Source organism: Chaetomium globosum, genomic scaffold, assembly GCF_000143365.1.
Source record: "Chaetomium globosum CBS 148.51 scaffold_1 genomic scaffold, whole genome shotgun sequence".
Classification (NCBI taxonomy): domain Eukaryota; kingdom Fungi; phylum Ascomycota; class Sordariomycetes; order Sordariales; family Chaetomiaceae; genus Chaetomium; species Chaetomium globosum.
Genome location: NT_165976.1, coordinates 180,014 through 203,724, shown reverse-complemented (window position 1 = coordinate 203,724; position 23,711 = coordinate 180,014). Strand labels below are relative to the sequence as shown.

Sequence of the window (23,711 nt, the reverse complement as noted above, 5' to 3'; positions counted from 1 at the left end):
TCAATCCTTTTTAGGCACTTCCTCTGCCTCAAGATATCCCCTTCATGACGCCCCCATCCCCCATCCCTTACTTCGTCACCAACGGCGCCGCCACATACAACTGATCAAATCTGCGGTTCAGCAACGACGGCATTTTCGCTATCGAAGACAGCGCCTTGTCCCAGCCAAACGCAGTCGCCCAATCTGTCACGAACATTGTCTGCACACTTACCGGCTCCTCCGCTTCTACCTCCCCCTCTCCCTCCCGAGCTTCCTCGCCAGCGGCTTCGGCAGCAGCAGCAGCCGGGACGCTATCCCAATCCGGCGTCGCCCATGCCTTGTGCACCTCATCCCATTGGGCCGCCCCTTCGAGTGGCGGCGCGCCAACCCATTGGTCGCCGGCGGACACGGGCTGCGGGAATGAGTCGTTGGCGTCAATATCCTTGAGCTCCGCGTCGAGGATCTTGAAGGTCTGCTGCTTGTCCTCCGACATGAACGGCGGCGGCGCGTGGAGCAGGACCCCCATCATCAGCAACACGCTGCCGTCCGTGGTCTCGAGCAGGCTGTCGATGTTGTTGCCGCTCTGCGAGGGGTCGGTCGACGTGTCGTCTGTTCCGCGCATGCATGTTAGCCAGTCCCGTCACTTATTTTGGCCTCCCAGGGGGTACTTACACGGAGCCCACAGCCCTGTCGGAACCGACTTGAGGACGCTCTCCATGCGCCACTTCTTCGGCGGGTCATGGCTGTCCTTTTCCGTGATGCAAATATCGACGCTCGAAGTCAGCGTGTCGGAACCCCCGAGGTGCATCGGCTTGGCGTAGATGGGCTTATCAGTATACTGGAGAGTCTGGATGGCACCGCCGGTCTCGTTGACCTGGTTGGCCGTCCCAATGGCCATCTTGCACCCGAGCACAAAGGCGAACGAGCCGCCCCGGACCGTCCAGTCCTGGTTGTGGGTGCGCTCCGGCGCCTTCACGTCGTTCATCAGACCGGACTGCGCCAGGAACGTGTGCGCCTCGTTCTTCTTCGGCTTGTCGTCCTCGCCATCTTCTGCTGCTGCCATGGCAATGGGCTGGTCGTCGTCGAGCTCGACCACGCGAGGACTGTCGGCCGGGAAGACAGCGGTGGCCAGGGCCGGGGCTGCGGCCGCTTTGGGGGAGGAATCGGTCTTGCTGCTGGCTTGTAGCACCAGGTTGTAGAACTCGACGAGGCTGGCGGGCGGCTTTTCGGTGCTGTGGTTGCCGAAGGGGATACTGAACTTGTGGACCTTGATGTCGATGTAGATGTCCCCGGCGAACGGCGGACCCCACAGCTTGAGATCGGCGCCGACTTCCACCGAGATGTGGATGTGCACGAACAGGACATCCAGGTTGAAGCGCACCCCGACGCTCACCCCAGCCTCGGCCATAAAGTGGAACGGCTTGTAGTTGATCAGGAAGTCAGCAAAGGCGTCGAACCACGCCTCGATCGGGCCCAGGTGGTAGGCCGCGTGCAGCCTCCCGCCGCCCATGCAGGCCTTCGGGGTGATGGCGAAATATGCCTGTCCCGTGATCGACAGCGCGCTGCTCAAGCTCCAGCTGATGCCCAGGCGTGGTGGGGTTGGGGTACCCGGGAGGGATGTCGAAGGCTTGGTGGTATCCTCCGAGAGTAAACACAAAGTCTCCCACCAAAGACTGGTCGGCATGCGGTGCTTCAAACCAGTAGTAGAGGGCAAACCCGCCGGTCAAGTGGCAGTTCGGGTCCAGGATGTACGAGTTGGGTGAGAGCTGGGCCTCGGCCTTGAAGGTGCCGTAGTCGAGATCGACCACCACGGCAATGCCCAGCTCGACGTGCGCGAACTTGACCTTGGACGCCGACGTGGGGATATCGGCCAGGGCGACGGCGAACAGCCCCATCTTGATGGACTGACCGAATTGCACCACGGCCACCGCTTGCAGGGAGATCATCTGGAAGGCGTCGATCTTCATGCCCGCCGCCGCCCAGTACGTATCATCCAGCGGCTTGAACCACCCGTCCGAGTTCGGCGACGTGAGCCGCTCGAGCGTCTCGATAGCGCTTCCCGTAGCACCGGCTAGGCTGGCGGGCTTGATGAAGGGGAACTCGACGATCTGGTCCGCCGTCGGGACCCGCACCTCGCTCTTGTACCCGAACCCGCCCGTGACCCCTGAGATCTCGGCAAACTCCAGGGAGACGAGGGGTCCGTCCAACCGGGCAAACACAAACACCGAGTTGAATGCCTTGCTGAGATCTGTGACGCCTTCGGGCAGCGCCTGCCCGTAGAATCCTGCCGCCTGGAGCTGGTACGGCACCCATCCCACGATGAGCCCGCCTGAGTAGTATGGCAAGCCGTTGCGGTCCTTGCCGTGGCGGACGAGGCCCGCGATGGTGAGCGGCGGCTTCTCGAACGACGCCGCCAGGCCCTCCAGGCTCGGGTCGAGGAGGTGGATGCCCCCGAGGTCCAGTGAGGTGATTTGCACGTTGATGCTGAAGCCGATGAGGGCGAACCCGATCGGGCCCAGCTCGAACGTGGCCGTGAACTGGATGTGCAACGTCTTGTCCGCGTACTTGAGCCCGATGTTGCTAATGGATAGGGGGCCGCTCTTCTTCTTGAAGGGGGCCGAGGCGCTGTTGCCGTCGGAATCTGGTTTGGGCTCCGGATCGTCCTTGGCCTCTTCGCCGGCCTCCGTGATGGCGAGGGTTCCACCTTGTGCTGATGATGGCGCCTTGGGTTGTTTTGGCTTGGCCTTCTTGAAGTCGTAATCCAGAACACAAGTGCGGTTGCCCTGCTGATCCTTGGTGATGATGGCGAAGTGAGACCCCGCCGTGATGAGGACGTCCTTTTGGTTGGTCTTATCCTGGAACTTGTCTTTCGGGACCAGAGGGTGTTGGCCGAGACTCTTGTTGAGGTCCGTAACCTCCTGGCGGGTCAGTCCCGGGTTGGCCTTGTTGAGGTTGGTTCCGTCTTGCACCCACATCAGGTACATCTCATCGAAGGGCTGTGTCACGTCACCGATAAGCGGCAGAGGGACACTCGGCAAAGCCACGAGGCCAAACTTGATAAACCGCTTGGATGGTGCCTTGGGACCCCACGCTGTGAGGTGGATCTGGGCAAAGGTCAAGGCGAGGTCGCCGATTTGGATGGAGGACATAAACTGGAACATGCCATCTGTACCCGGTGATTTCTCCACTTTCAACGAGATCCCACCTGTTTGACCGCTGGCGTTGATCTTGGTATTGGCCAAGAAATCCGGCAGGTCAAGACTGTCGTCACCCAACATGTCGGTCACAATGTCTCCAATAGTAGCCTCCTTGTCCTCCGTCACCAAGTCCGCCTTAAACACCCATCCCTCCTTGTTCTTGAAGTTGAAGTCCAACTGGAGTGACAGGCCTCCGACCAAGATCTTGCCGTCAAATTTGAAGTAGGTCCCGACAGACTTGTCTTTGAGTTCTGAAGATCGGGCCCCCGTGTATTCGTAGTGCAGGCTCACGTGGTCGATCAGCAGAGAATCAATCAACGGCAGCACGTCGTCGGCCGAGCCCTTGTCAAAGAAGCTGATCAGATTCGAGACGTAAAGGCTCTTTAATTCTGTATCAAGAACCCATTTCTTCTCCTTCGAATCGTAATCGATGCTGCCGGTGAGCATGGCGCTCGTAGGATGCTTGGAGTTGATGCTCGGGGTAAGGACAGAAGCAATGCCCAGATGAAACTTGAGCGCGCTCTCACCGCCCGCCCACTGGTACGAAGCCGTGAGGTTGACCTTGCCCAGATCAAGCTGGGGTACGGTAGAGTCCTGGTCGCTCGCGAGGGATTGCTTGGACTGGACGGTGGCCCTGATGGCAAACTGCTTCTGGTCCAGATAGAGATTGGCGAGGGTGATCTGGGTAGGTACCGTGTCGGGCAGGTTATCGACCGTCTGGCCGGGGATCAAGGTTACGAGATCAAGTTGCGTGGCAGGCGACTCCGTGAGAGGCTGTAGGTCCAAGGTAGCCAGGTAGGACGGGTCCAGAACGCGCTTCTCATCCGCATCGAAGACATTCCAGAAGCCGCCGTTGAGGGATCCGGCGCCGCCCATTCCCGCTAGCCAACTGTACGTGATCAAAAAGGCCGCGCGCTGGCTCTTGCTGGACCCTTGGCCGACCTGGTCAGAAGACACTTCGATGTCAAGCCCCACGCTGCTGAGCTTGGGCGATTTACCAGCGGTTGATACGCCGATCTTTAGGCGGCGGAGGAAGATGTGCTTGGTGAACAGGTCGCCGGTCATACCGAATATCTGTTCAATTGCGTCCACGCCGCCGCCGCCAGGTATCAAGCTAGCCAGCCATGCGATTATGCCCTCTAAGCCGTCCTTGGAGTCAATCTTGAATGTCAGCTGATAGCTGAAGCGAGTTAGTTGTAGGCAGAGGAGCATTTTGACCGGCTCCGAGCCGCCATGTTGGACAGAGCATTGCATCTCAAAGTTGACATCCCCCCCTGTGACGGCAGTGGCACCGTTGTTTGTTTCGAGGAATACCAACGTCTTCTTGCAGGCAATGCTAAAACTCTGAAATTCGAGCCCCTTGAGAACTGATGTCAAAGCGTTCTCCAAAGCGTCGGCCGAGTCAAGCTCAAACTGAAGCCTCATGGTTGTCTTGAGGTGCTGCTCCGGACTAAACCACAGCGCGTTCCGCTGCGGCCCGTCCGTATTCGACAGCTTGAGGGTGGTCTTCAGGAGGTCCAGACCTTTAATGGGTAGATTCTTGCCGAGCGCGTCGAGGCCAGCAAATTTAAAGAGTTCCCCAACTGACGATTTGAGATCCCCAGGTGTCTCCTTGGGGTCAAGACCGAAGTAAATAGGTGAGCCCGCATCTGTCATCCCTGGGCTCGGGACGAGCGAATCACCGCCCATAGACGTGGTACCAAAGGAGAACTTGAGGGCGTCGGCGCTGGAACTAAAAGTGACATTCCAGGGGGCCTTGATATGGAATTGAAAATACTGGATGTTGAGATTCGTCGCGTTGTCGTACGTCATGGAGAGTTCGCCGCTGGCATCCCAGTTGGTCATCCATGTTGCCCACTTGTCGCTGGCATCTAAAGTGGCGGTGGTTCCGGTGGGTTTTGCACTGAGGACCAGGGCTTCATCTGGGAGAAGGGACAGAAAGTTGTCGATGTTCTTGGGACTGGGTGACAAGACGTGGACGTTGTCGCCAGGGGACTTTCCGGCCTTGCTCGAGTAGATGGTATACTTTGTCCCCGAGTCCTCTGCCGCCGCAGCCAAGGTCCCCCTCGCGCCCGGGACAGAGGCTACAAGACGTCGTTGATGAGGCGTGATCTCGAGCATGGCAGGTATGGTATGTACGTGCGAGGTTGAACCTCCAGGCCTGGCAGTGACAATTGATTGACAGCAATCAAGGTGTTGTGTTTTGTGATACTCTCTCGAAGGTGCCACGGTCGTATGAACAACGGGCGCTTTTCGAGTTGGCTAGATGGTGGATGGAACTATCCCTCAACACGTGTTTGGGGGGCCGGTGGCTCACGCGAAGGGACGAATGCCTAAGGTAGGGCGGCCTTGAGTTTGAGTTTTCTGTAGGAAATCCCGGCGTATGTTCGTAGATGACACTCGCCTTGAGTAACCGGCATCATTGGGCGGAATTTCCCCCTCAGCTTTCTATTGGTCTAGCATGTAGCTGTGTTGGGAATTCATGACGGTACTTCCGTCACCTTTTCTGGCCAGCACTGACGATCATTGTGCTGCCCTCGTGTATATTCTAATGTCACCTCCAGAGATGGCAGAAAATGCCCCATCAATGTAGGTATTTCCTGTTGTCGGCCTGGGGTGGTACATCCCTTCGTTACATTTTGGGCCCTCATCCTGCACCCCTTGCTTTCACAGTGACGGGCTCATGGCGTGCGGGGTTGCAACTAGGCCCCGTGAGTGACTACCGACCCTCTTCCCAAAGGCTGCAGTGTCGATCCGAACAGGGAGGGCGGTGATGAGGGAGTAGACGTAACGATGGGCGCCAATAGCTTCATTGTTTCGGACGTCTCCTAATGCCCGTTCGACCAACCACAGTCAAGTACAACCCGGAGTTGTGGCCGTGGAATGTGAATGGGGTCATGGTAGGGTCCTTTGCGGTTTTCAACCGATGAGGTGCGTCTTCGGTCACCATGGCCTGCACGAAGGCGAGCTGAGACGCGTGCTCGCTTGACGAATGCAGCCAACCGTTGGGTCCCGTGGGTAAGATAGAAACACGCCCTGCCACCCAACTCGGATATGTGCACAAACGTCAATATTCTTCTAGTGAAGGACAAGAGGCCGAAAGGACGGGCGTGTGTTGAAGAACCACTCATAACGTGGAAGACCGCATTAGCGTTGCGGGGCCCCGTGTCTCAGCTCTGATCTTGCAGCCCTGGATCGGAATTCAGGGGCCTAGACGCCAATTCTGAACGGCTCACTGCAGCAAATGTCTTTTGCCAAATCATACTCGGCCACCTCAACCCGTATGCAACCGCATCACAGCCAAACTCGTCACCTCAGCTCCTTTCAGACCTCCGACCTTCCATACTGAGATGATCTGCGGAATTAAGGGCGGCTGGACAACCATCATGAGTTGAGAAATGAGGGGGTGAGAGGGATGATTGGTGTTGAATCCCGATTGTCCGACATCCATGCGTCTAGGCTCGGGAAAGGATGCGCGAATTGCGGATAAACTTGTTTCGGGCGCGCGGGAAGCGATCTCGGGCTCGTCCATGAGAGGAACAACCCTGAACCGTCCTCCTTGTTGGCCTCGAGGTGTGCCAAAGCGCTTGGGCTCATCGAGACGGTGATCTATCCGCAAACTTAGGAGTGTTGAAGGTTCAAGTTCATGTTGCTTGCCTTGCAAAGCACAATCATTAGTGTATCACCTAATAGCTACCTTGCTCCGTTCGAACTCTGCAGTTAGCTATTCGCCATGGCAGACGACTTGCTGCTCGTGCCCTTGCAACTACAGGCATTTGTGCTCAACCCCAAGGTCTGCAACGAGGATGGCGACGATGGTGCGCGTATCACACCCATCACGCAGCCGAATTACACCTTCCTTCGCCTTGACAAATTCGTCCTCCAAAGCGATGTGCTCAGGCACGCCGATATGCACAATGCGGCCCCATCAACTACGAATTCGAGGATGACGGACCTGGGCGCGAGAGACCCGGATTCCGCTGCCCGTCGAAACCGCCATGGCGTTTACGTGCATTGGATTTTACCCCAGCTCTACCGTACTGGCCTGGCCCTGTCTGATTCAGTGCCAGACTCGCGGCGCAACAATGAGCGACTCCGGCGTGGACTACCCCCAAGAGACAGCAATGACACCGCCAGCAAGCCCAGCAAGTCGGCTGAGTATCCGCAGACGCCAACACGATGGATCATGGTGCGCAAACTGGACCTGGACAGCATCGACCCCCCAACAGCCAAGTCCAGCTTCAAGGAGTACCAAGCCTGGGTCATAGAGAGCGATTACCTCTGGAAGTTGGATTGTATTCCTCCCGAGCACGACTTGGAGGTCGACATGGCTCCTTTTCTCATGGGCGTGGCCGACGGGGCGAAGGCCGACATCGTGCAGCAAGCCGAGGTGTTCATCGGTAGGAAGACGCCGCTGGAGGAGTGGAAACCATCTTCCGATGACCGTTACATCGACAACCTCAGTCTTCTCCGCAGCAACAACCAACTTTTTGCCGACTTCCAAATGCACAACTCCAACGTCTTTAGTACACTTGACAACTTTGCCTACCGTGGGAAAGACGGATCTCGGCAGTACCTCAACAAAGCCAAGGCGAGCTACTACCTCCTCGGATGGCACAAGGATGACGCTACGGACCCTCTTTACGACGCCACCAAGCAGTTTACCCACGCTCAGAAGCTGGATGCGCTGTCCATGACACTCACCCAGAGCGGCATTGACGACGTGACCAAGGCGTGGCTCGAGTCGGACGGCCCGGCGCGCTTGTGTTGCCACGGTGCCATGTACGATGTGAAGTGGGATCATGACTCTAAACCCACCACGGTCCCGGCGGATAAGTATGCGGCACGGATAAAGAACCAAGAGCTGCCAGCACTTGCGGTTGGAACGTCGCCAATAGACGCCCTGATCACCTACATCAAAGCCCGCCAATCTCATGAAACCGACTCGGACGTCATTGCCAAGCTAGAGGAGGACATTCTCGCCATCGATTCTCTGCTTCATGCCCGCGACGACGGCGTCGAAGGCCAACGCGAGGCCAAAGACACCGTGTACAACTGGAACTTTTCCCGTTCCAAGGGGGGCGGTCACTTCTTCCTCGGCGGAGAAGATTCCTCAGGGCGCCCGACGAAGCCCAGCAAGGAGTCTATCCGAGCTCTAAACGAGATCAACCAGCTTCAGGTGCAGCTTGACGGCTATGAACGGCTGCTCCGCCAGCGGAGCTGGGAGATGTTTTCGCTCTGGTGGAAATACGTCACCGATGTGTCTCACATGAACCGACCAACTGAAAACCCAACGTACAAGAAGGATACCGCCGACCTCGCCCAGCGGATTAGCGGCGTCAAGTCCCGCATAGCCGACCTCCAAGCATTGATCAAGAACATGAAAAAAGATGTCAACTTGGGCCAGGTGAAGGAGGGAGCTCAGCCCTTTTTTTATCGTGCCCGCGACCCTACCTTGCTCGTCGGCGGTGTCGAGTCGGGCTGGCCCTCTGACTTCTCTTCCAATGTCTCGGTCCGGATCCCCGTTCAGACCGTGGTATCTGAAAAGGTCCCGGCAGCTGTGAGCGGGCTGGCTGTTGACATACAAAAAGTTTTCCCGGAGACGGCACCCCTGAAACAGGTTGCCAGCTTGCTCGGCGAGTTCTTCACCTTGTCACCAGAACAGAGCCCCCCCAGCGACCCCCCGCAAGGGCACGCATACCCCCAGTTTCATGTTCCGACCAAGTTCGACGCCCCTCGAGATCAATGGGGTGATTGTCAACCATGGTTCCCCCTCTACGTGGAATGGGAGCTTGAGTATACGCACATTCCGTTTGAGTGGTGGGCCCTGGATGAACAACCTACCCGGCTGTCTGACAACAAGTTGACACGATATGGCGTGGAAATCCCGAGCGGAAAGCCCCTATGGGAGGAGATAGGGAAACGGCCGCATAATCCCAACGACAAAGAACCACCCGAGACCCGGATCCTGTCTGGTCGGGTGCTTATCCTTCCTCAACCAAGCTTTTCGCTCGCTGCCAAGGTGAACCAGCTATTCACCGACACGCCAAAGAAGATTCTGAACCAGTATCTTCCCGAGTCTGACCGTCAAGATTTGCTCGATAACATCACCAAATTATCGTACCTGTCGTGCCCGCTCTCTGGGCTGACTGAGGGGTTGGTGACTCTGAATATGGGCACCCATATCAAACCAGAGTACAAGGAGGTGACGGGGGACGGAGAGAAGGTCACAGCCGTCAGAGCGGCCGAGTTCAATGACGCGGGGCTTACCAAAGCCAACATCGAGCTCATCGAGGGTAACTCGGGCTTGACGCCATACGCATCCTCGGTGGGCTTTGAAACGGACAAGTATTGTGCCTTCAAACCTGTCACGCACGGCCAGATAAGGTAAGCTTTCTGAGGATACATGTAGACATCCCATCATCTGCTACAAGTGCTAACAAGATGTTCACAGATTCAGGAAACTCAACATCATTGACAAGTTCGGACAGGCTGTGGTAGCCATCGACCCGCAGCCTCGCAAGGACGGCCACCCTCCTCTGTACCCGAGCATCAGCGACTTTTACGAGCCGCAACCGGTGCTGGTAGACGGACAGAAGGTGGCCAACACAGTTGTGCAGAACAAGGGCGCCACATGTGAGTTCATTCAGCTGCCGCCACAGATCAACCAGAACGCGCGCCTGAATGCCGAATTTGTGACGGCTGCCTCCATCGACTCCCGAAGACCACTACCAGGCACGGAGGTAGCAAAGCCGGCATCGTACTGGCGTCCTACTACGGAATGGGAAAACCCCATCTGGGGTTGGATCGTAGCCAACTATGCCGACTACGGCATCCAGTTGTTCTTGAAAGACGGGACCTTTTACGGGGAGGTGCGCATCGGGGGGCCCAACGGCGCCTTGGATTCACCCAAGTGGTCCCCTTTCGAACCCCCAGCGGCCACCGGGGGCGAGTTTAACCAAGATCTCGCCCGTCTCGACGCCTTGATCCAGCGTCTCCGAGATGCCGACTACCTCAAGGGGTTTTGGTACATGATTACCACGGCACTCGACAACCTACCGCCGGCGCCAAACGCGTACGCCCAGTTCCTCGGAGCGGTCGTCGGAAAGCCTCTCGCACTAGTCAACACAGCGTGGTCGCTCGAGCTCGACTCCCCCCCGCTGACCAACCAATCCACCAAACCCAAGAACTCAACCCCTGAACGGACGCTCATCGGCTCCGACGAAAATTCCACCTACACCTTCCACGTCAAGCTCGGCGACAAAGACCGCGGGTACGACGGCCTAGTCGGCTACTTCACGGGGTTCCCCGAACCCAACGAGAGCACCCACGAAGAGCTAGACTACGACCACATCCAAACCTACTTCTACCCGACCAAACCCGACCCCAACCCCTACACCAACCTCATCCCCATCTCCAAAGCCAACTACCCCGCCCTCCAAGCCTACTACGCGCCCCCCTTCCCCGAAAACGACCCCCCCGACTACAAGCACAACACCTCCCCCTCCACCTACACCTCCACGCACAACCTCGAGCTCGGCAAGCACGTCTTCGGCGCCATCGTGGACCCCTTCACCGCCATCCACGCGTACTCGTCCTTCCTGCCCGCGCGGGAACTCGCCCTGCGCCCCTGGACCTGGCAGGACGCGCTGCAGAACATGATTGCCTTTTTGCACGCGGGGCCGTTCACCCTCATCGACGACGTGGCAGCGTATGATGACGGGCAGCGGCTGACGGCGGACAATGCGAAGCAGCGGCCGAAGCTGAATGTGGGGCTGCCGGCGCTGGTGGGCGGGGAGTGGAATTGGTTGCAGCCGTATGTGGATCCGAGTCCGCCGGTGGATACGGCGGCGGCGGTGGGGGAGGAAACGGCGGTGGTGGGGGGTGGGGGGGAGGTAGTGGGAGGAGAGGGGGCAGGGGAAGGGGGAGGGGAGGAGGAGGATGCGCCGGCGCCGGTGCCGGTGTACAACGCGTATGGGATTGAGCAAAAGGGGAATCTGTTGAGTCCTGGCTTTCAGGCTGCGCCGTACTCTACGGTTGAGGGCTTCTTGATGCTGAGGAGGCCTCTCATGGCCGAGAATCCGAACAACTAACGATAGGGAGATGGGTGGTTTGAAACAAAGGTGTCTGTGTCTAGTCCATTCTATTCTTTCTTTTCGAAGTCTAGTTTTCTCTGAGTTTTGTTGGTAGGAAGAAGGGTCAGTGTTGACTGAACTACCATCATAACCCGTCCATTTGCCAGGTGTTGTGAGTACCATGTAGCTGGTTCACCTAGACACAAAGAATAGCATCTCCGTTTCGTCCACATTAAGAACCCATGACAACAAGAGTTTAAATCCACTCTTTCCCTCTTGAAGCTGGTGGCATTTTACCACCGCGTTGTTACTGTGCGTAAATTGTTAGAAGCACGCCAGTCTTTATCCTTCATCTACTCCCTCTTCTAACATAAGGCTCGCCACGTCCTGGACGGTAAACGCAAACGACAAGACCAACAGCAATCAGTTCCAATATTGCAGGAGTAATACATGTTTATTCCTTCCACATACAAACAGTAAACCACTGGGGCTTATCACAACACCTGGCAAATGGACGGGTTATAAGTTGAAGTTACAATGCCAGTCATTAAGTGTCCAATCTGTTTGCTCCCTGTGATTACGGAATCAAGGAGTCGAGTTGATTGTTGCAAGCAAGTGGCAAAGTATCGATTCGGGACGTAAAGCCTTAACAATTGCAGACTAGCTACCTAACTAAGGAGTGACGACTGACAAGGGACGGCGAGTATCTGTTCCTCCACCAACCAGCGGGAGGTTCCCGGTCCCGTACCACCGATCTCCTGCAACAGGAGTGGAAGCGCCGAGAGCAGCCCCCTAGATCTTGTCGATGGCGTGGTGGAACTTGAACTGCTTGCCCTGGCCGACGCCGACGTAGAAGATGTGGTTGCCCTTGGGCGAGGGCACAACAGTGATCTGGCTGGCGTCGTCGACCTGGCTGGGTGCTTGGACGGCCCTCGACGAACTCCAGGCGGGGGAGGTGACGGTGTCGTCTCTGACGACAACGCGGATGCTCTGGGTGGTATCGACGTAGTAAACGTAGGCCTTGCCGTTGACGTAGGCGGCAGCCAGCGGGGTGTTGGGCCGAGCATCGCCCGAGTTATCGATTTCCTTGTCTGTGCAGGAGGATTAGTCGAGGGTACTTTGTGGAAACGCAACTCCGGGGAGAAAAGAAAAGGAAAAAGAAAAAAGGCTTACCATCAATAGAGCCGGCAATAGGGCAATACGCGTGCAGCCTCTTGGTGCTATAAGCCTGGTAGATGATGTAACGCTTCTCATCTTCCGGGACGTAGAATGCAGCCAGCGAAGACTGGGCCAGAATCTTGACCGTGTCATCGAACTGGCCGGGAGAATCGTCACCAACGGTGAGCTCGTTGATTGTGGTGCTCTTGTAATCGGTGCCCCTATATTGCGGTTTGTTAGTCCGTTATCACAGCCACCCCTTGAGGTGGATAACTCACGTGAGGTAGTAGACATAAGCGGTGGTGTCCGAAGAGACGGCAGCGATGGTCAGGTTGGTGAGGTCAGTCGCGGCCAGGGGCTGATAGACCGGGCTGATGATGGAAACATCGTTCTGGGTCGGGTCATCGCATTTGCAGTCGTTGGCGGCGGCGGCCGGCAGCTTGTTGGTGAAGCCGACGACGAGCTCAACACCCGTCAAGTTGGTGGTTGCAACCTGGGCCGGGTTGATGATGAAACCGGTCTGGCCGTCGGCGCCGGCCGCAAAAGCTTCGGTCTCATCCGTGTGCTTGGTCTCGTCAAAGAACTGGAAGCCAAGGTTCTTCGTGTTGGTGTTATAGAACAGATGAATCTGCTGTCCCTCGGGCCCGTTGGGGTTGATGGCGGCGGCGACTCCACTGGCAGACATGATGGCGGTTGTGGGTTAGAGAGGTGAACTGTGATGGTATCTAGACAAATGTTTGGATGCTTTGCGAAAGAGCTGAAGGCTTGAGGACAAGAAGTGTGTTATAAGCTGGCTGATGCCGCTGGTTTTATATTCCGACCTACGAAGATGAATAGGCTATCTTGGACCACCTCGTCATACCTCGTCAACCCTCTCGGACCTCACGAAATCCCGCGTGGGCCAAAGACCGTCGCCACGCCATGGAGGAGAAGGGATCTCGCGATCTCCGAGCTGAGGACTCCTGAGCCAAGCAGCGGTTGAGGTTGCCAGTCACACCATGGAACCCCATCATCGTATTTTGCATGATGTTCACCACTCGTTTCCTTCGGACATGGTGGGGTTGTTCGTGGACATGGTAACCATAGGTCCGGAGTGTTCGAACATCGGAGCCAGTGAGTGCTTCTAGAAGACAGAGGGCTATGCCGAGGGCTATGCTGGCATCATGAAAATGGGAGAAAATGCGCACTAGTTCCAAGCTGAGCATAGTTCAGCTCTCTTGGCAGCAAATTCGTGTCGCAGGTCTTGCCGGATTCACCAAGATTCAATTTGGACGCATCGCCAGAGGATGCAATGTAACTTCAGTTGCGATGAAGCTGTACTCTGTGATATGTGATTCTTCGGAGGAGCTTGGCTGGTGGACTCTGGTGTGTGGCTGATGTAGGGTAACATCACTGACGTGGAAGCGCGCTTCCCGCGCAACTCAAACTCATTGGTCAGGACCTGTTTCTCCTGGGGGAACCATTCTTCGTACAACGGTGGATCGACGAGGGAACGGCCCGAAGGAGGTGCTTGCATGCATGCATGCAAGTTTCAGCTGCTTGGAAGTTGAGCGGTTCACGCATGTTACCCTATGCATTTATCCGAATACACTGTAGACACCCCCCCTCCACCCCTGAATCCTCCTCTCTCCCTTTTCCCGCTTCCTAGTCTGGTCTTGCCTCTTTCCGCCGGACCAAAGGTACGTATCTTTGGTGCAGGAGGACTGGCATCTGAAGGGATAAGCTGTCCGGGGCGAAGCCCCTCCCTTTGACATGTTCCAGTCGAGATACCTTCATGTTCTGTCTGTCAAGATAGCAAGTCTGAGCTAGAGGCTATTCAGAACTCGGTTGTTTCTTCAAATCAGCACTCCTTACTGGATCCCAAGCTTATCAAGATCACAAGGCTTTTCCAGTGTAGAAATGCTGCTTTGCGTTTTTCCTTGACGTCACGAGTTTCATCCACTACCGCTCTTAGCAAGTAGTCCACAATGGCCATCTTCACGGGAGGAAAAAGCAGGGCAATCAGCTCACCGCGCCATCTGACTCTTCGTCATTCTCGCCGCAAAGCTCTTCACAACAAGATTACGCGCGGTATCCTTCCTCCCGAAGACGATGATCAACCCATCCTGAAGCCTGGAGAAGAGAAACTCAACTCTTTCTGGGCTCCCGGACTCGAGGCCGGCCCTGTGCACACAATCGTTGCCACTCAGACAGTCAAAGCACCAGGAAGCGCCGACGATCTTGTGCTCGTTTCAGAGCAAGACTTCTATGTCGACGCGCCTCAGTTCTCCCTCCCTGAAGGATCCGTGTATTCGTGCTATCCGCCGTCCGGATACCCCGAGGATCACCGCATTCTTCCCCATGTTGTGCTCAGCGATCCTCACCTGCCTTGGGAGAGACGGGGCAGCCCCAAGGATGACGCCTTGGGAGACAAGCGCAACAAGGTGCCATGGCTTGCTCTATTCACCTTTACCCAAGATGAACTCAGGCTGGCCCCCGACGCCTTGGGCGGCTTTCAGTTCAAGCAGACTCCAACTTTGGCCGTCAACATGACTGTGGAACAGCTCTGGGATATCACCACCGCCAACTCGCCCGTTCAAAAAACGCCAGAATGGAACCCAGACGTCATAAAAAGCGCCAAAGGGGACTTCATTTTTATGAAACCAGACCTGTTCAAGAGTCTGTTCTCCACGTTTGGGGACGACAACAAGCGTGAAGTTCCGGCCACACCAGCCACAACCAAGTACAAATACCTTGCCCATGTGCGGAACATCAACACCACAGGAATGGCGGTGGCCGGCGTCGAAGATGTTGGCATTTTCTCCGTTGTGGTGGGAAGCCGCAGCGGACCGTTGGTGAACGAGGCGCCCGTGTCGGTTTCAGTCCATCTCGTCTCCATTGAAGGGGTGGAGGATATGAAGGCTTTTCCGGACAACAAGCCCCTGATGGCCCTGTGCTCATTGCACAGCTGGAACTACACGGTCAACCCGCCTGGGATGTTAAATGTTCATGACGCGTTTGTCCACCTAGGAACGGCGCCGCTCGGTCTGAATCTGCTCCGCGCACCGGATGCCACAATTGAGGCCGTCAGCAAGATGTCCGACAAGGTGTCCCCGAGGCTAGCCGAGCGCCTCAAAGACGGCTATAGCCTGGTCAAATATCGCGTCCAGACCGGGGAGGAAACCGTGGCCCTCTACCGGAGTCCATTCACACCAACGGTCGTCGCGCCCCTCCCTCACCGCAACCGCTGCTCCAACTCGGGTCAAGATCTCCAAATTCTCGACCGCGAAGTGGGCATCATGGACGTTACGTACTCGGTTGCGTGGCAGGTTGGCCGCCTCCTCGCGTTGGGAGACCAAGGCTTCACTGCTGCCCTGGCTCGTTTTCGGACCGCTATTCATACTCTGGCTATGAAGGAGTCCAAGATACATGTGGTCCGCGCCGTGGGTGGAGATTCAAGCCTTCGTCGCCGCGTTGACGTCCTCGAGAATCTCAAGCAGACTGTGAGCCATCTAAGAAACATCCACCTCGGTGAAGAACACGATGGTGACGGCGTCGGTGGCCCAGGCGGGGACAGCGGCTTCGTGCCCGGCCCGCCCAAGCAAAGGTGGCGCCGCAACCGCCTGACCAAGAAGCAATACCCTCAGCTGGGATTCAATGGAATTCAAGTCAAAGACCAATACCTCGAGAAGGCCAAGGAGGCCGCATACAAGCTTTCCATGGGCAAAGACGGCAAGATCTATGACGAGACCAACGACCCGGTATCAACAGATTGGATGCAGCTCTTAGCCTGGGTCATGGACCGCATGTTCCTATCCGGCGTCCCCGCCCACTACCTCATCAGCGACCCCAGCCATCTGCCGCATGAAGGTCTGCGTTTCTTCTACATTGACCCCAACTGGGTGGACGCCATGATCGACGGAGCCTTGAGTCTGGCCAACCACAATGGCGAAGACCGGGACCGCGTGGCTATCAAGCTCGCCATCAACCGGTACATCCATCACATTCCCGAACACCAGACACATCCGCCGCAGATCCCCACCTACGGCTTTTACATGAGATCCGATCTCGTCACCATGTATCCGGATCTGAAAGTGACCACCAATCCGCCACCTCCCGATGGCACGATCCCTGACAAGGCACCGCTGCTGAGACACGAGATCGTGTCGGACGGCGTCATGCTCGGCCTGTTGGACCGGCTCCCTGGAGCTACAGACTTTGACGGTCTGGTCTTCACGCAGCCGCCACACCAGCAGCGCTTTGCCGCCGGGTACAGACTGAGCAAGGAAGATATCGGCATTGAGATTTGGCGGCAATACACGGTCGACATGAAGACCCAGGAATCAGACCCGCTCCTCCACAAACACCTGATTCCGGCATTCCAGATGAAGCAAGAAGATCAGAAGAACTGGTTCACCTGGAACAGTGACCCCTCGGTACCTAACAATAATCTGCGCGTGGTTCGGCTTCCCTTCTACGCCGAGGAGCAGGCCCGCCTTCTCCAAGAGAAAATGGAGAGAAAGTATTTTGACGACGGCGTTCCCAATTCAGCGCTCCTAGCTATGCAGCTTAACGACCCCTTCTATCGACTCATAATCACCGCCAAAGATACCGCTATGAGCTCCATGCTCGAGAAGCTGGTCGACACCAACAACAAGCCACGGGCTCTGCAGCTCATCGAACCCTCTCACATCCGCCGGTTGATCGAGGGCGGAGACAAGGACGATGATCACGAGGGCGAGGTTCCTGAATCAACCTCCGTGGTTATAGAGCCAATTTCAGCAACCTCCCTCTACACGCGCCACGAAAGCTACCAACCCCCGCCGCACGTCTTCAAGGCCAACCTCGCGCCGCACATCAACTCCAACCTCCCCCTCTACGACCCGACTCATTTCGCCCGGCACGCCCTCGTGGGCATCAAACCCCCCGGCGCCCTGGCCAGTACCGACACCCTAATTTACACCCCGCAACCCGAGGACCCAGCCGGCCCACCAATCTACGACTGCGCCGTCTACTCGACCGGCTCCTCCTACGTCAAGACCTGCTCCCCCGCCAACGCCCTCCCTCAGGATCTAGTCTTCTCCATCCAGGTCAGCAACACGCGCACTGACTACCGGCTAACCGAACTCCAAATCATCATCCCGCTGGGCGAGGCCGACGACGCAGACAGCCACACGCTCTTCCCAGCCTACGACGGGCCCGGCCCGCGCATGCTGAGCAACCTGCGGTTCGTGGTGCTGCCGGCGCAGGGGACGTTTGACGGGCAGCGGTGTCTGGTGCTGCGGATCCTGCCGCGCAGCGCCAACGGGTGGACGGCAATCCGGCTGGTGAAGGAGCTTAGCTTCTTGCTGTGTCTGGCTCAGGTGAATAACACGTTCCAGGGGCAGGGCAGGACGTTCGTGACGCTGTATACGGCCGCGTATTACAAGTATGTGTTTGAGACGCAGCCGAGGCAGGGGCAGTTTACGGTGACGTTGCGGAATACGGGGGAGTGAGGAGCTGGGTTTGTGTTGTCTGGAGGTCTCTTGTTGGGGTGGACGAGGTGGGCCGTTGTTGGATGAGTTGGTGGGAGTCGTGGTGGGAATGGAAGGAATGGAGCCCATGACAACATGGGTTGCAGGTGGTCACATTCATTATGCTAGCTCATGATTTGCAATTGATTTTGTATTGGGTGAACTCCATCGCTGGTACCTCGGTGCATGTAATCAATTCTCGCTGTCCGGCTCCCAGTAGCCAGCCACTGGTGTCGGAAAAAGGGGGGTCTTCATCCTGGAGTTCAGGGTGAAGTGCGTCACGTCTGAGATTCCAGCAAAAAGCAACAGCAACTGGCAGTTCAGGCAAGGGGGGATGAGCATGGGGGCGAAACTGTCCTCGTTGTACTCAGCAACCCCCGCAAAGCTTTTACCAAGAGCAAGCCCGCGGGTTTGGGCTCTGACCTTGTCATCTGTGACGTGAGGGCTGCCAAGTATTAGTTAACAGTCAACGCCATGCTCATGACTACGGGTATAAGGGGGGATTATCATACCTAATTATCTCCAAGAAAGGATACGTCTCGCCGCAATTGCCGAACAAGGTTGTCTTCCCTTGGTACGATATGACAGGGCTTTTCTTCTCCTGAAATGGGCCCCAGTCGCCAGGGAATTCGAAGAAGTTGTTGTTCAACAGGTTCCATCTCGCTTCCATCACCTTGTTCTCCCACGCGCCATATGGTTTTGTCGACCCAGTAACGCGAATCCCGGCGAGGCTAGCCCCAAGAAAGAAGTCACCGGTATCGCTATTCCACGTACATTGAAAGCAAGCGGGAGGGTCGCCGGTCCCGGTCCCTTTCTTGCTCTGTTTCTCAGCACCCTTCATGGTAGGTATCTGTTTGCCACCAATCCAGAGGCAGAATTTGGCGTAAACGGCCGTGAGGGGGAGGTAAAAATTGCTCTGATCGGCGACCGAGCCCCCCGGAGCCGGGCCCATCTTGGACAAGAACAGACCCAAAAGGTCGTACTGATTCCAGTACCGGCGTTTATCATCACCGGTGTACACAGCCCAACTGTGCCCCGCGTTTGCCAGCACCTTGAACATGGAATACCCTTTACGTTCCTTGTCCGACGGTTTCCCCTTTGTGGCAGGCCACACTGGGTCTAGCTCGCGGCGGATATGTTGCGGGTCAGGGTCCATGTCTGCGCCCATATACTCAGCCCCACTGGGGAGGCTGGATAAAGTAAGGACAATCCTTAGTTAGCTGCCATTCTCATCGACCGCGGGGATAGTGGTGTTTGGGCAAAAGACTGGAATAACCAAGTACCTGAGAAGCTCAATCTGATCTTTGATAATCTCAAGCTGCTCCTTTGTCGCGTCGCTGATTCGTGGATTGAGCGTGGCATAGTTGTCAATAACAGACTGAAGATAGGCGAATACCTAGGAAGAAGAGAACCGGATGATGGCCCTTGAATTAGCAAACGGTCATGTGAAACGTGTGAGCAGTGGGCGTTAAGTTACGGCGTCTCTACTCCCAGTCGTGTTGTATAACTCGTCCAGGCGTTTTCCGCCAAAGTTCAGAATGTCCGGTGTCCCCATAGCGCCTGTCTGTTTTGTGATTCTTTTTGTGTGTTTCTGGGGCGGCCTTGGGATAAAACAAAGCGCAAAGAAGAAAACAAGAAACCAAAGGTACCTGGTAGGTAAGCTGTGTAGGTCCTCGGACCAGACCTTAATTCGGCGGGATTGGACTCCTGAGCACATTACATCCAAGCACAACCTGCCACTCGAGGGCTTACTTTTATCCCGGGCTCTGAGTCCCCGGCCCAATTCGACCTCGATGTCCAATGCAGCGGTGCTTTTCCCGACCTGCGTATGTAGGGTGTGTACACTGTATGTGCATATCTCTCTATCGGTAACTCTTTTTCCCATGCCTACATCGAATACAGGTCTGTATTGTTGGATATGATAGATAAATACATAATCACACCCCTCGGCCAAAAGCGGGCATTTCTTTCATCCGCCACCCCTAATATTGAGTGGTCGTCACACCAATAAGGAAACCTGAGCATGGGTACCTCTGCAACCGGAAGATCGGGCAAGCCGAAGGCAGACTCAACGTTTGGTGGAAAACCCATATGCCCCCACAACACTGCACGCGGTTAAACGGGCTTGCAATACGATGTACCTGGGTACCTTCCTGAGGCATGAACATACCACCTGCATGTACCCATTTGTACCCTTGACTCAAATGACTCACAGCAGTTCGGGCAAGAATCGTTGACCACAAAGTAAATTATACACATGAGTGGGGAGATACCCGCCGTGACAAGCACATCTCCCCCGAAATACCGAGCGGTGGTGGCAAGAAAGTCCTTGGGGTTTATGTTCGGTTCCGTAAAAGGTTAGGTACCTAGGGTAGGTACTCCCCAGATACGTACCTACCTAGGCTTTGACAACAACCATCTTTGTCGCCGGCGAACCCCTCCGCGCCGACCCCACCTCCAACTTCTGCACTTGCAGTGATAGGAACGAAATCGCCATCTTAATTTCATCTCGGCCGACTACTGTAAGCATTTTTTGTGCGCGTATCAAAAGCGTTACTTTTTGAAATGGCTGCGGAAGCCAAATCCAACGCCTCGGCCGATGTAGGTACAACCCAACCCACCTCCTCATCCCCTTTCGCACGGGTTCATTTGAGATCTCACCTGGGAGGATATCACACAAGGCCACCTCAAAACTGCCCATCGGGTGGAGCGACAAATATGAGGATATGGGCGGAGACTACTCGTGGGACGAAGAATACGGATCAGGGGCTGTTCTCGCCGCCGAACTCGGACTCGGGAAGCCCAAGCCGCTCATGGCAAAACTGAACAACTACGGCGGTGGCCAGGCCGTCTTCGAGCCCGTGGCCAAGCCGGGCGAGCTGTACATGTGGCAGTCCGAAGTCGGCGAAATAGACCGCATCGTCTCCCCCACCACCCTCGCCGAGGTCAAGGATCTCATCGCCACTGGCAAGATCTCCACCATCAAGCTGGAAAAAGTTCCGAGGCCGACGCCAGAATAAATACGAGGCACATATGAGAAGGCACCGAGCTGCCATCTGAACCTATTCGCTTACATTTGCGCCTACCACCCGCGCACAGCGTTAAATTCCATGGTTTTAGCAGTGAGATAGTTGGGAATACAAGCCGAAATCATTTCTGCACATATATCTCTGAGACCAGTGTGAAGCCTGTTGTCTTGGAGAGGGCCGTTTGGAAGCATTTCAATGAAGGGGCTATATTTCCTCCGACATATACATGTAGTTACAACACTAGTCCGAGCATGAACATATCCATTTTCATTCAAATCTAGCACTATAGGCTCTATTATTGAGTTACCTCGACATTAAAAGTAGAGTTAGACTATCTTTTTCCTTTTTCTTTTCCTTTTCTTTCGACAGCCTTCTGTAATTCTTGAGTCGAGGGACCAAGTTCACGGCGACTCATCCATAGTACGAGAAGGGGATCAGGTACCTTACCTGAAAAACGCCCCCTCGACATAGATATCATCAAAGCTCAAATTGTAACAGAACACTGAGAACAGCATTGTGGTGGTCCACTATGTATTACTCGCAACTAACATGAAGCCCCCTAATCCCAACCTTGGAATACACGGCTCCGAACCAAACCAAAAGCATAATACGAACATACACCTGTGACACCAAGCACCGTAGACAGCAGCAGCACCCCTCCGGTAAGTATCCCGGTCTGAAAGAACCCAATGTGCGTAATCCCCTGGCTGGCTCGCTTGACCGTGGGCAGCTTGCTAAGTGCTTTTTGGGCAAACACAGCGAGTTTCTGTGGGGAAGCTTGTTCCAGAAGCTGTGCTAATACGCCTTCCTCCGCAGAGGGTGTGACGAATCGACCCTTGGGTCGGCAGAAGAGAGCTTGGTGGTAAGGGAAATGGGTTTGAGGGTCAACTGAAATATTAGAAGGCGCCACGGGAAGAACTGTAACTTGTTAGAAGGAAGACCCTGGATCGGAAGCTGGCAGCGGCACCTACAAAGAAGAGTAGTAGGCACGTGGTTGACGAATGACGTCGGTGAGTCGAGAAACTGGCATATGTACTTCGCCGCCGACGGTTTGGTAAAGACGTAAGCGGCACCAAGACGGCCATTGCTTTGGAGTCTGTCAGAAGTAATTCTCCGAGTCCGGTGTGGGTGTATGTTGGCATACCTTCTAGAGAAGTCAATGGCATCGTCTATGCTCGTAACCGCGTGAACGAGGAGGCAGCCTTCTTGTACCTTACGGCGCAATAACGGTGATTTCCTGCCACGGTGTCAATACTTGCTAAAGCGAATGACAATCAAGTTTCGCTTCCTTAAAACTCACCTGTCCTCAACCTCCACAACCGCTCCAGCCGAACTCCAGGACAAGACATTCACCCCCTTTTCCGTCCTCACCAACTCGGATAGACTTTGCCCGGGCGCCGTCCGAGGCGGACTCTTCTTACCGCCCTCAGAAACAAACCGCACGGTGTGCCGCACAACAGCCTCGAGAAACTCCTTCTTCACCCACTCATTCACCAGCACCACATCAGGGGCATACGGCGACCTCCCGCGCAGCGCAAACCGCGACCGGACCAACTCCCGCGCCGCAACATCCAAGTTGGCATCACGCTCCACAACTGCCACTACTCGAGCCTTGGACTCCGAAACGAGATGGTGCGAGAGATGGGCGCTCTCACTGCCGTTTTGCAGGACGCGGATGTGAGGGTGGTCCAAGTCGGGTTCGTTGATGGGGTTGGTAGTTGTCTCGAAAATGTCATCGTCGAGGGCTTGTATAATGAGATCTAGCACTAGCGGGGGTGTCCGCAAGAGGGATTGCTCCGCCTGCACGATCACGCAGTTGCCTGCTGCCAGCGCCGGGACCAACGCGGACATGAGGCAGGAAAAGAAGGCATGTTTGGCGGGATGGATGACCACGATTCCAACAGCTTCTTTTGCTTGGGGCATATTCTGGCCTCTTGATACTGCGTATTCCTCGTGGAGGGATTGGTCCGTGTCGATAGCGGTAAAAGCTTGGGTCAGCATGTGCATGGCAAGCCAATACTCGATCTGCACCTCGGCTGGGGTATAGCCTGTGTCGGCCGCAATGGCATCTTGGAGGTCAGATGCCTTCTCCAGAAGCCCATCATGCAGTTGCTTCAGTTGTATCTTCCGAAAGATGGGATTCAGTGCCCGGCCGTCGATGGCGGCTGACCGAATATTGCTGAAGGGTTTCGGCATGGTGCTTAGATGGTGTAATCGAGCCACTTCGCAAACATGACGTTTAGGAGGCTCTGTTACCCACCAAATTAAAGCTTCCCAAAGCTCGTGCTACCTCGGCCGTAAAGCTGTGGCCGCGCTAGGGGTGTGATTCAGGGGGTTTGATGCTTCGGTGGCCAAGCCTCCACATCCCGACGCTCCACCCCCACAATCCGGCCACCCCCAACGACGACTCCCGTCACATTCGGAGATTGTTTTGCCCAGCCGGAGGTCATTGTCACGTCCGCTTGCAAGAAAAGCACACTCAACATCAATACCCCAGCTTTGCTCTCACACCTTGACGCCGTCACGCTTACCACAATGTCGTCGACCACAACCACGCAAACCCAAACCCGCACACGGCAAACGGTGCTGAGGGACTACGAGCTGCATCACTCGGCGAGCTCCCCTCGGACTACCCAAAGCAACCAACCGGCACCAGCAACTGGGGGCCATCTCACGCCGCGGAACCCCCCGGATTGGCCAACAGCACACCGTCGAATTCCTCCGCATAGGCCGATCAACAGGGAGAGAGATCAATCGGAAGTACGAGTGTATACCAGCCCT

The 23,711-nt window shown here is 55.9% G+C and overlaps 7 protein-coding genes across 7 annotated transcripts; 3 read left to right on the top strand and 4 right to left on the bottom strand.

Moving 5' to 3' along the window:
• Positions 1-67: 67 nt before the first annotated feature.
• On the bottom strand, positions 68-5,297 carry CHGG_00068 (uncharacterized protein; the record flags this gene model as incomplete). Its single annotated transcript, XM_001219288.1, has 3 exons — positions 68-588; positions 652-1,519; positions 1,647-5,297. The coding sequence occupies 3 exons, from the start codon at positions 5,295-5,297 to the stop codon at positions 68-70; spliced, it is 5,040 nt and encodes a 1,679-aa protein (XP_001219289.1).
• A 1,612-nt stretch (positions 5,298-6,909) lies between these two features.
• On the top strand, positions 6,910-11,269 carry CHGG_00067 (uncharacterized protein; the record flags this gene model as incomplete). The annotated part of the gene is made up of 2 exons (XM_001219287.1): positions 6,910-9,563; positions 9,631-11,269. The coding sequence occupies 2 exons, from the start codon at positions 6,910-6,912 to the stop codon at positions 11,267-11,269; spliced, it is 4,293 nt and encodes a 1,430-aa protein (XP_001219288.1).
• A 774-nt stretch (positions 11,270-12,043) lies between these two features.
• Positions 12,044-13,094, bottom strand: CHGG_00066 (uncharacterized protein; the record flags this gene model as incomplete). The annotated part of the gene is made up of 3 exons (XM_001219286.1): positions 12,044-12,342; positions 12,425-12,630; positions 12,688-13,094. 3 exons carry the CDS (start codon positions 13,092-13,094, stop codon positions 12,044-12,046), a joined length of 912 nt encoding a protein of 303 aa, XP_001219287.1.
• A 1,282-nt stretch (positions 13,095-14,376) lies between these two features.
• CHGG_00065 (uncharacterized protein) lies at positions 14,377-17,883 on the top strand (the record flags this gene model as incomplete). Its single annotated transcript, XM_001219285.1, has 1 exon — positions 14,377-17,883. The coding sequence occupies one exon, from the start codon at positions 14,377-14,379 to the stop codon at positions 17,881-17,883; it is 3,507 nt and encodes a 1,168-aa protein (XP_001219286.1).
• A 210-nt stretch (positions 17,884-18,093) lies between these two features.
• On the bottom strand, positions 18,094-20,088 carry CHGG_00064 (uncharacterized protein; the record flags this gene model as incomplete). Its single annotated transcript, XM_001219284.1, has 6 exons — positions 18,094-18,346; positions 18,414-19,091; positions 19,185-19,297; positions 19,379-19,465; positions 19,654-19,723; positions 20,072-20,088. The coding sequence occupies 6 exons, from the start codon at positions 20,086-20,088 to the stop codon at positions 18,094-18,096; spliced, it is 1,218 nt and encodes a 405-aa protein (XP_001219285.1).
• Positions 20,089-20,466: 378 nt separating this feature from the next.
• Positions 20,467-20,921, top strand: CHGG_00063 (uncharacterized protein; the record flags this gene model as incomplete). Its single annotated transcript, XM_001219283.1, has 2 exons — positions 20,467-20,502; positions 20,625-20,921. The coding sequence occupies 2 exons, from the start codon at positions 20,467-20,469 to the stop codon at positions 20,919-20,921; spliced, it is 333 nt and encodes a 110-aa protein (XP_001219284.1).
• A 905-nt stretch (positions 20,922-21,826) lies between these two features.
• On the bottom strand, positions 21,827-23,126 carry CHGG_00062 (uncharacterized protein; the record flags this gene model as incomplete). Its single annotated transcript, XM_001219282.1, has 3 exons — positions 21,827-21,897; positions 22,004-22,167; positions 22,231-23,126. The coding sequence occupies 3 exons, from the start codon at positions 23,124-23,126 to the stop codon at positions 21,827-21,829; spliced, it is 1,131 nt and encodes a 376-aa protein (XP_001219283.1).
• Between the last annotated feature and the right edge of the window lie 585 nt (positions 23,127-23,711).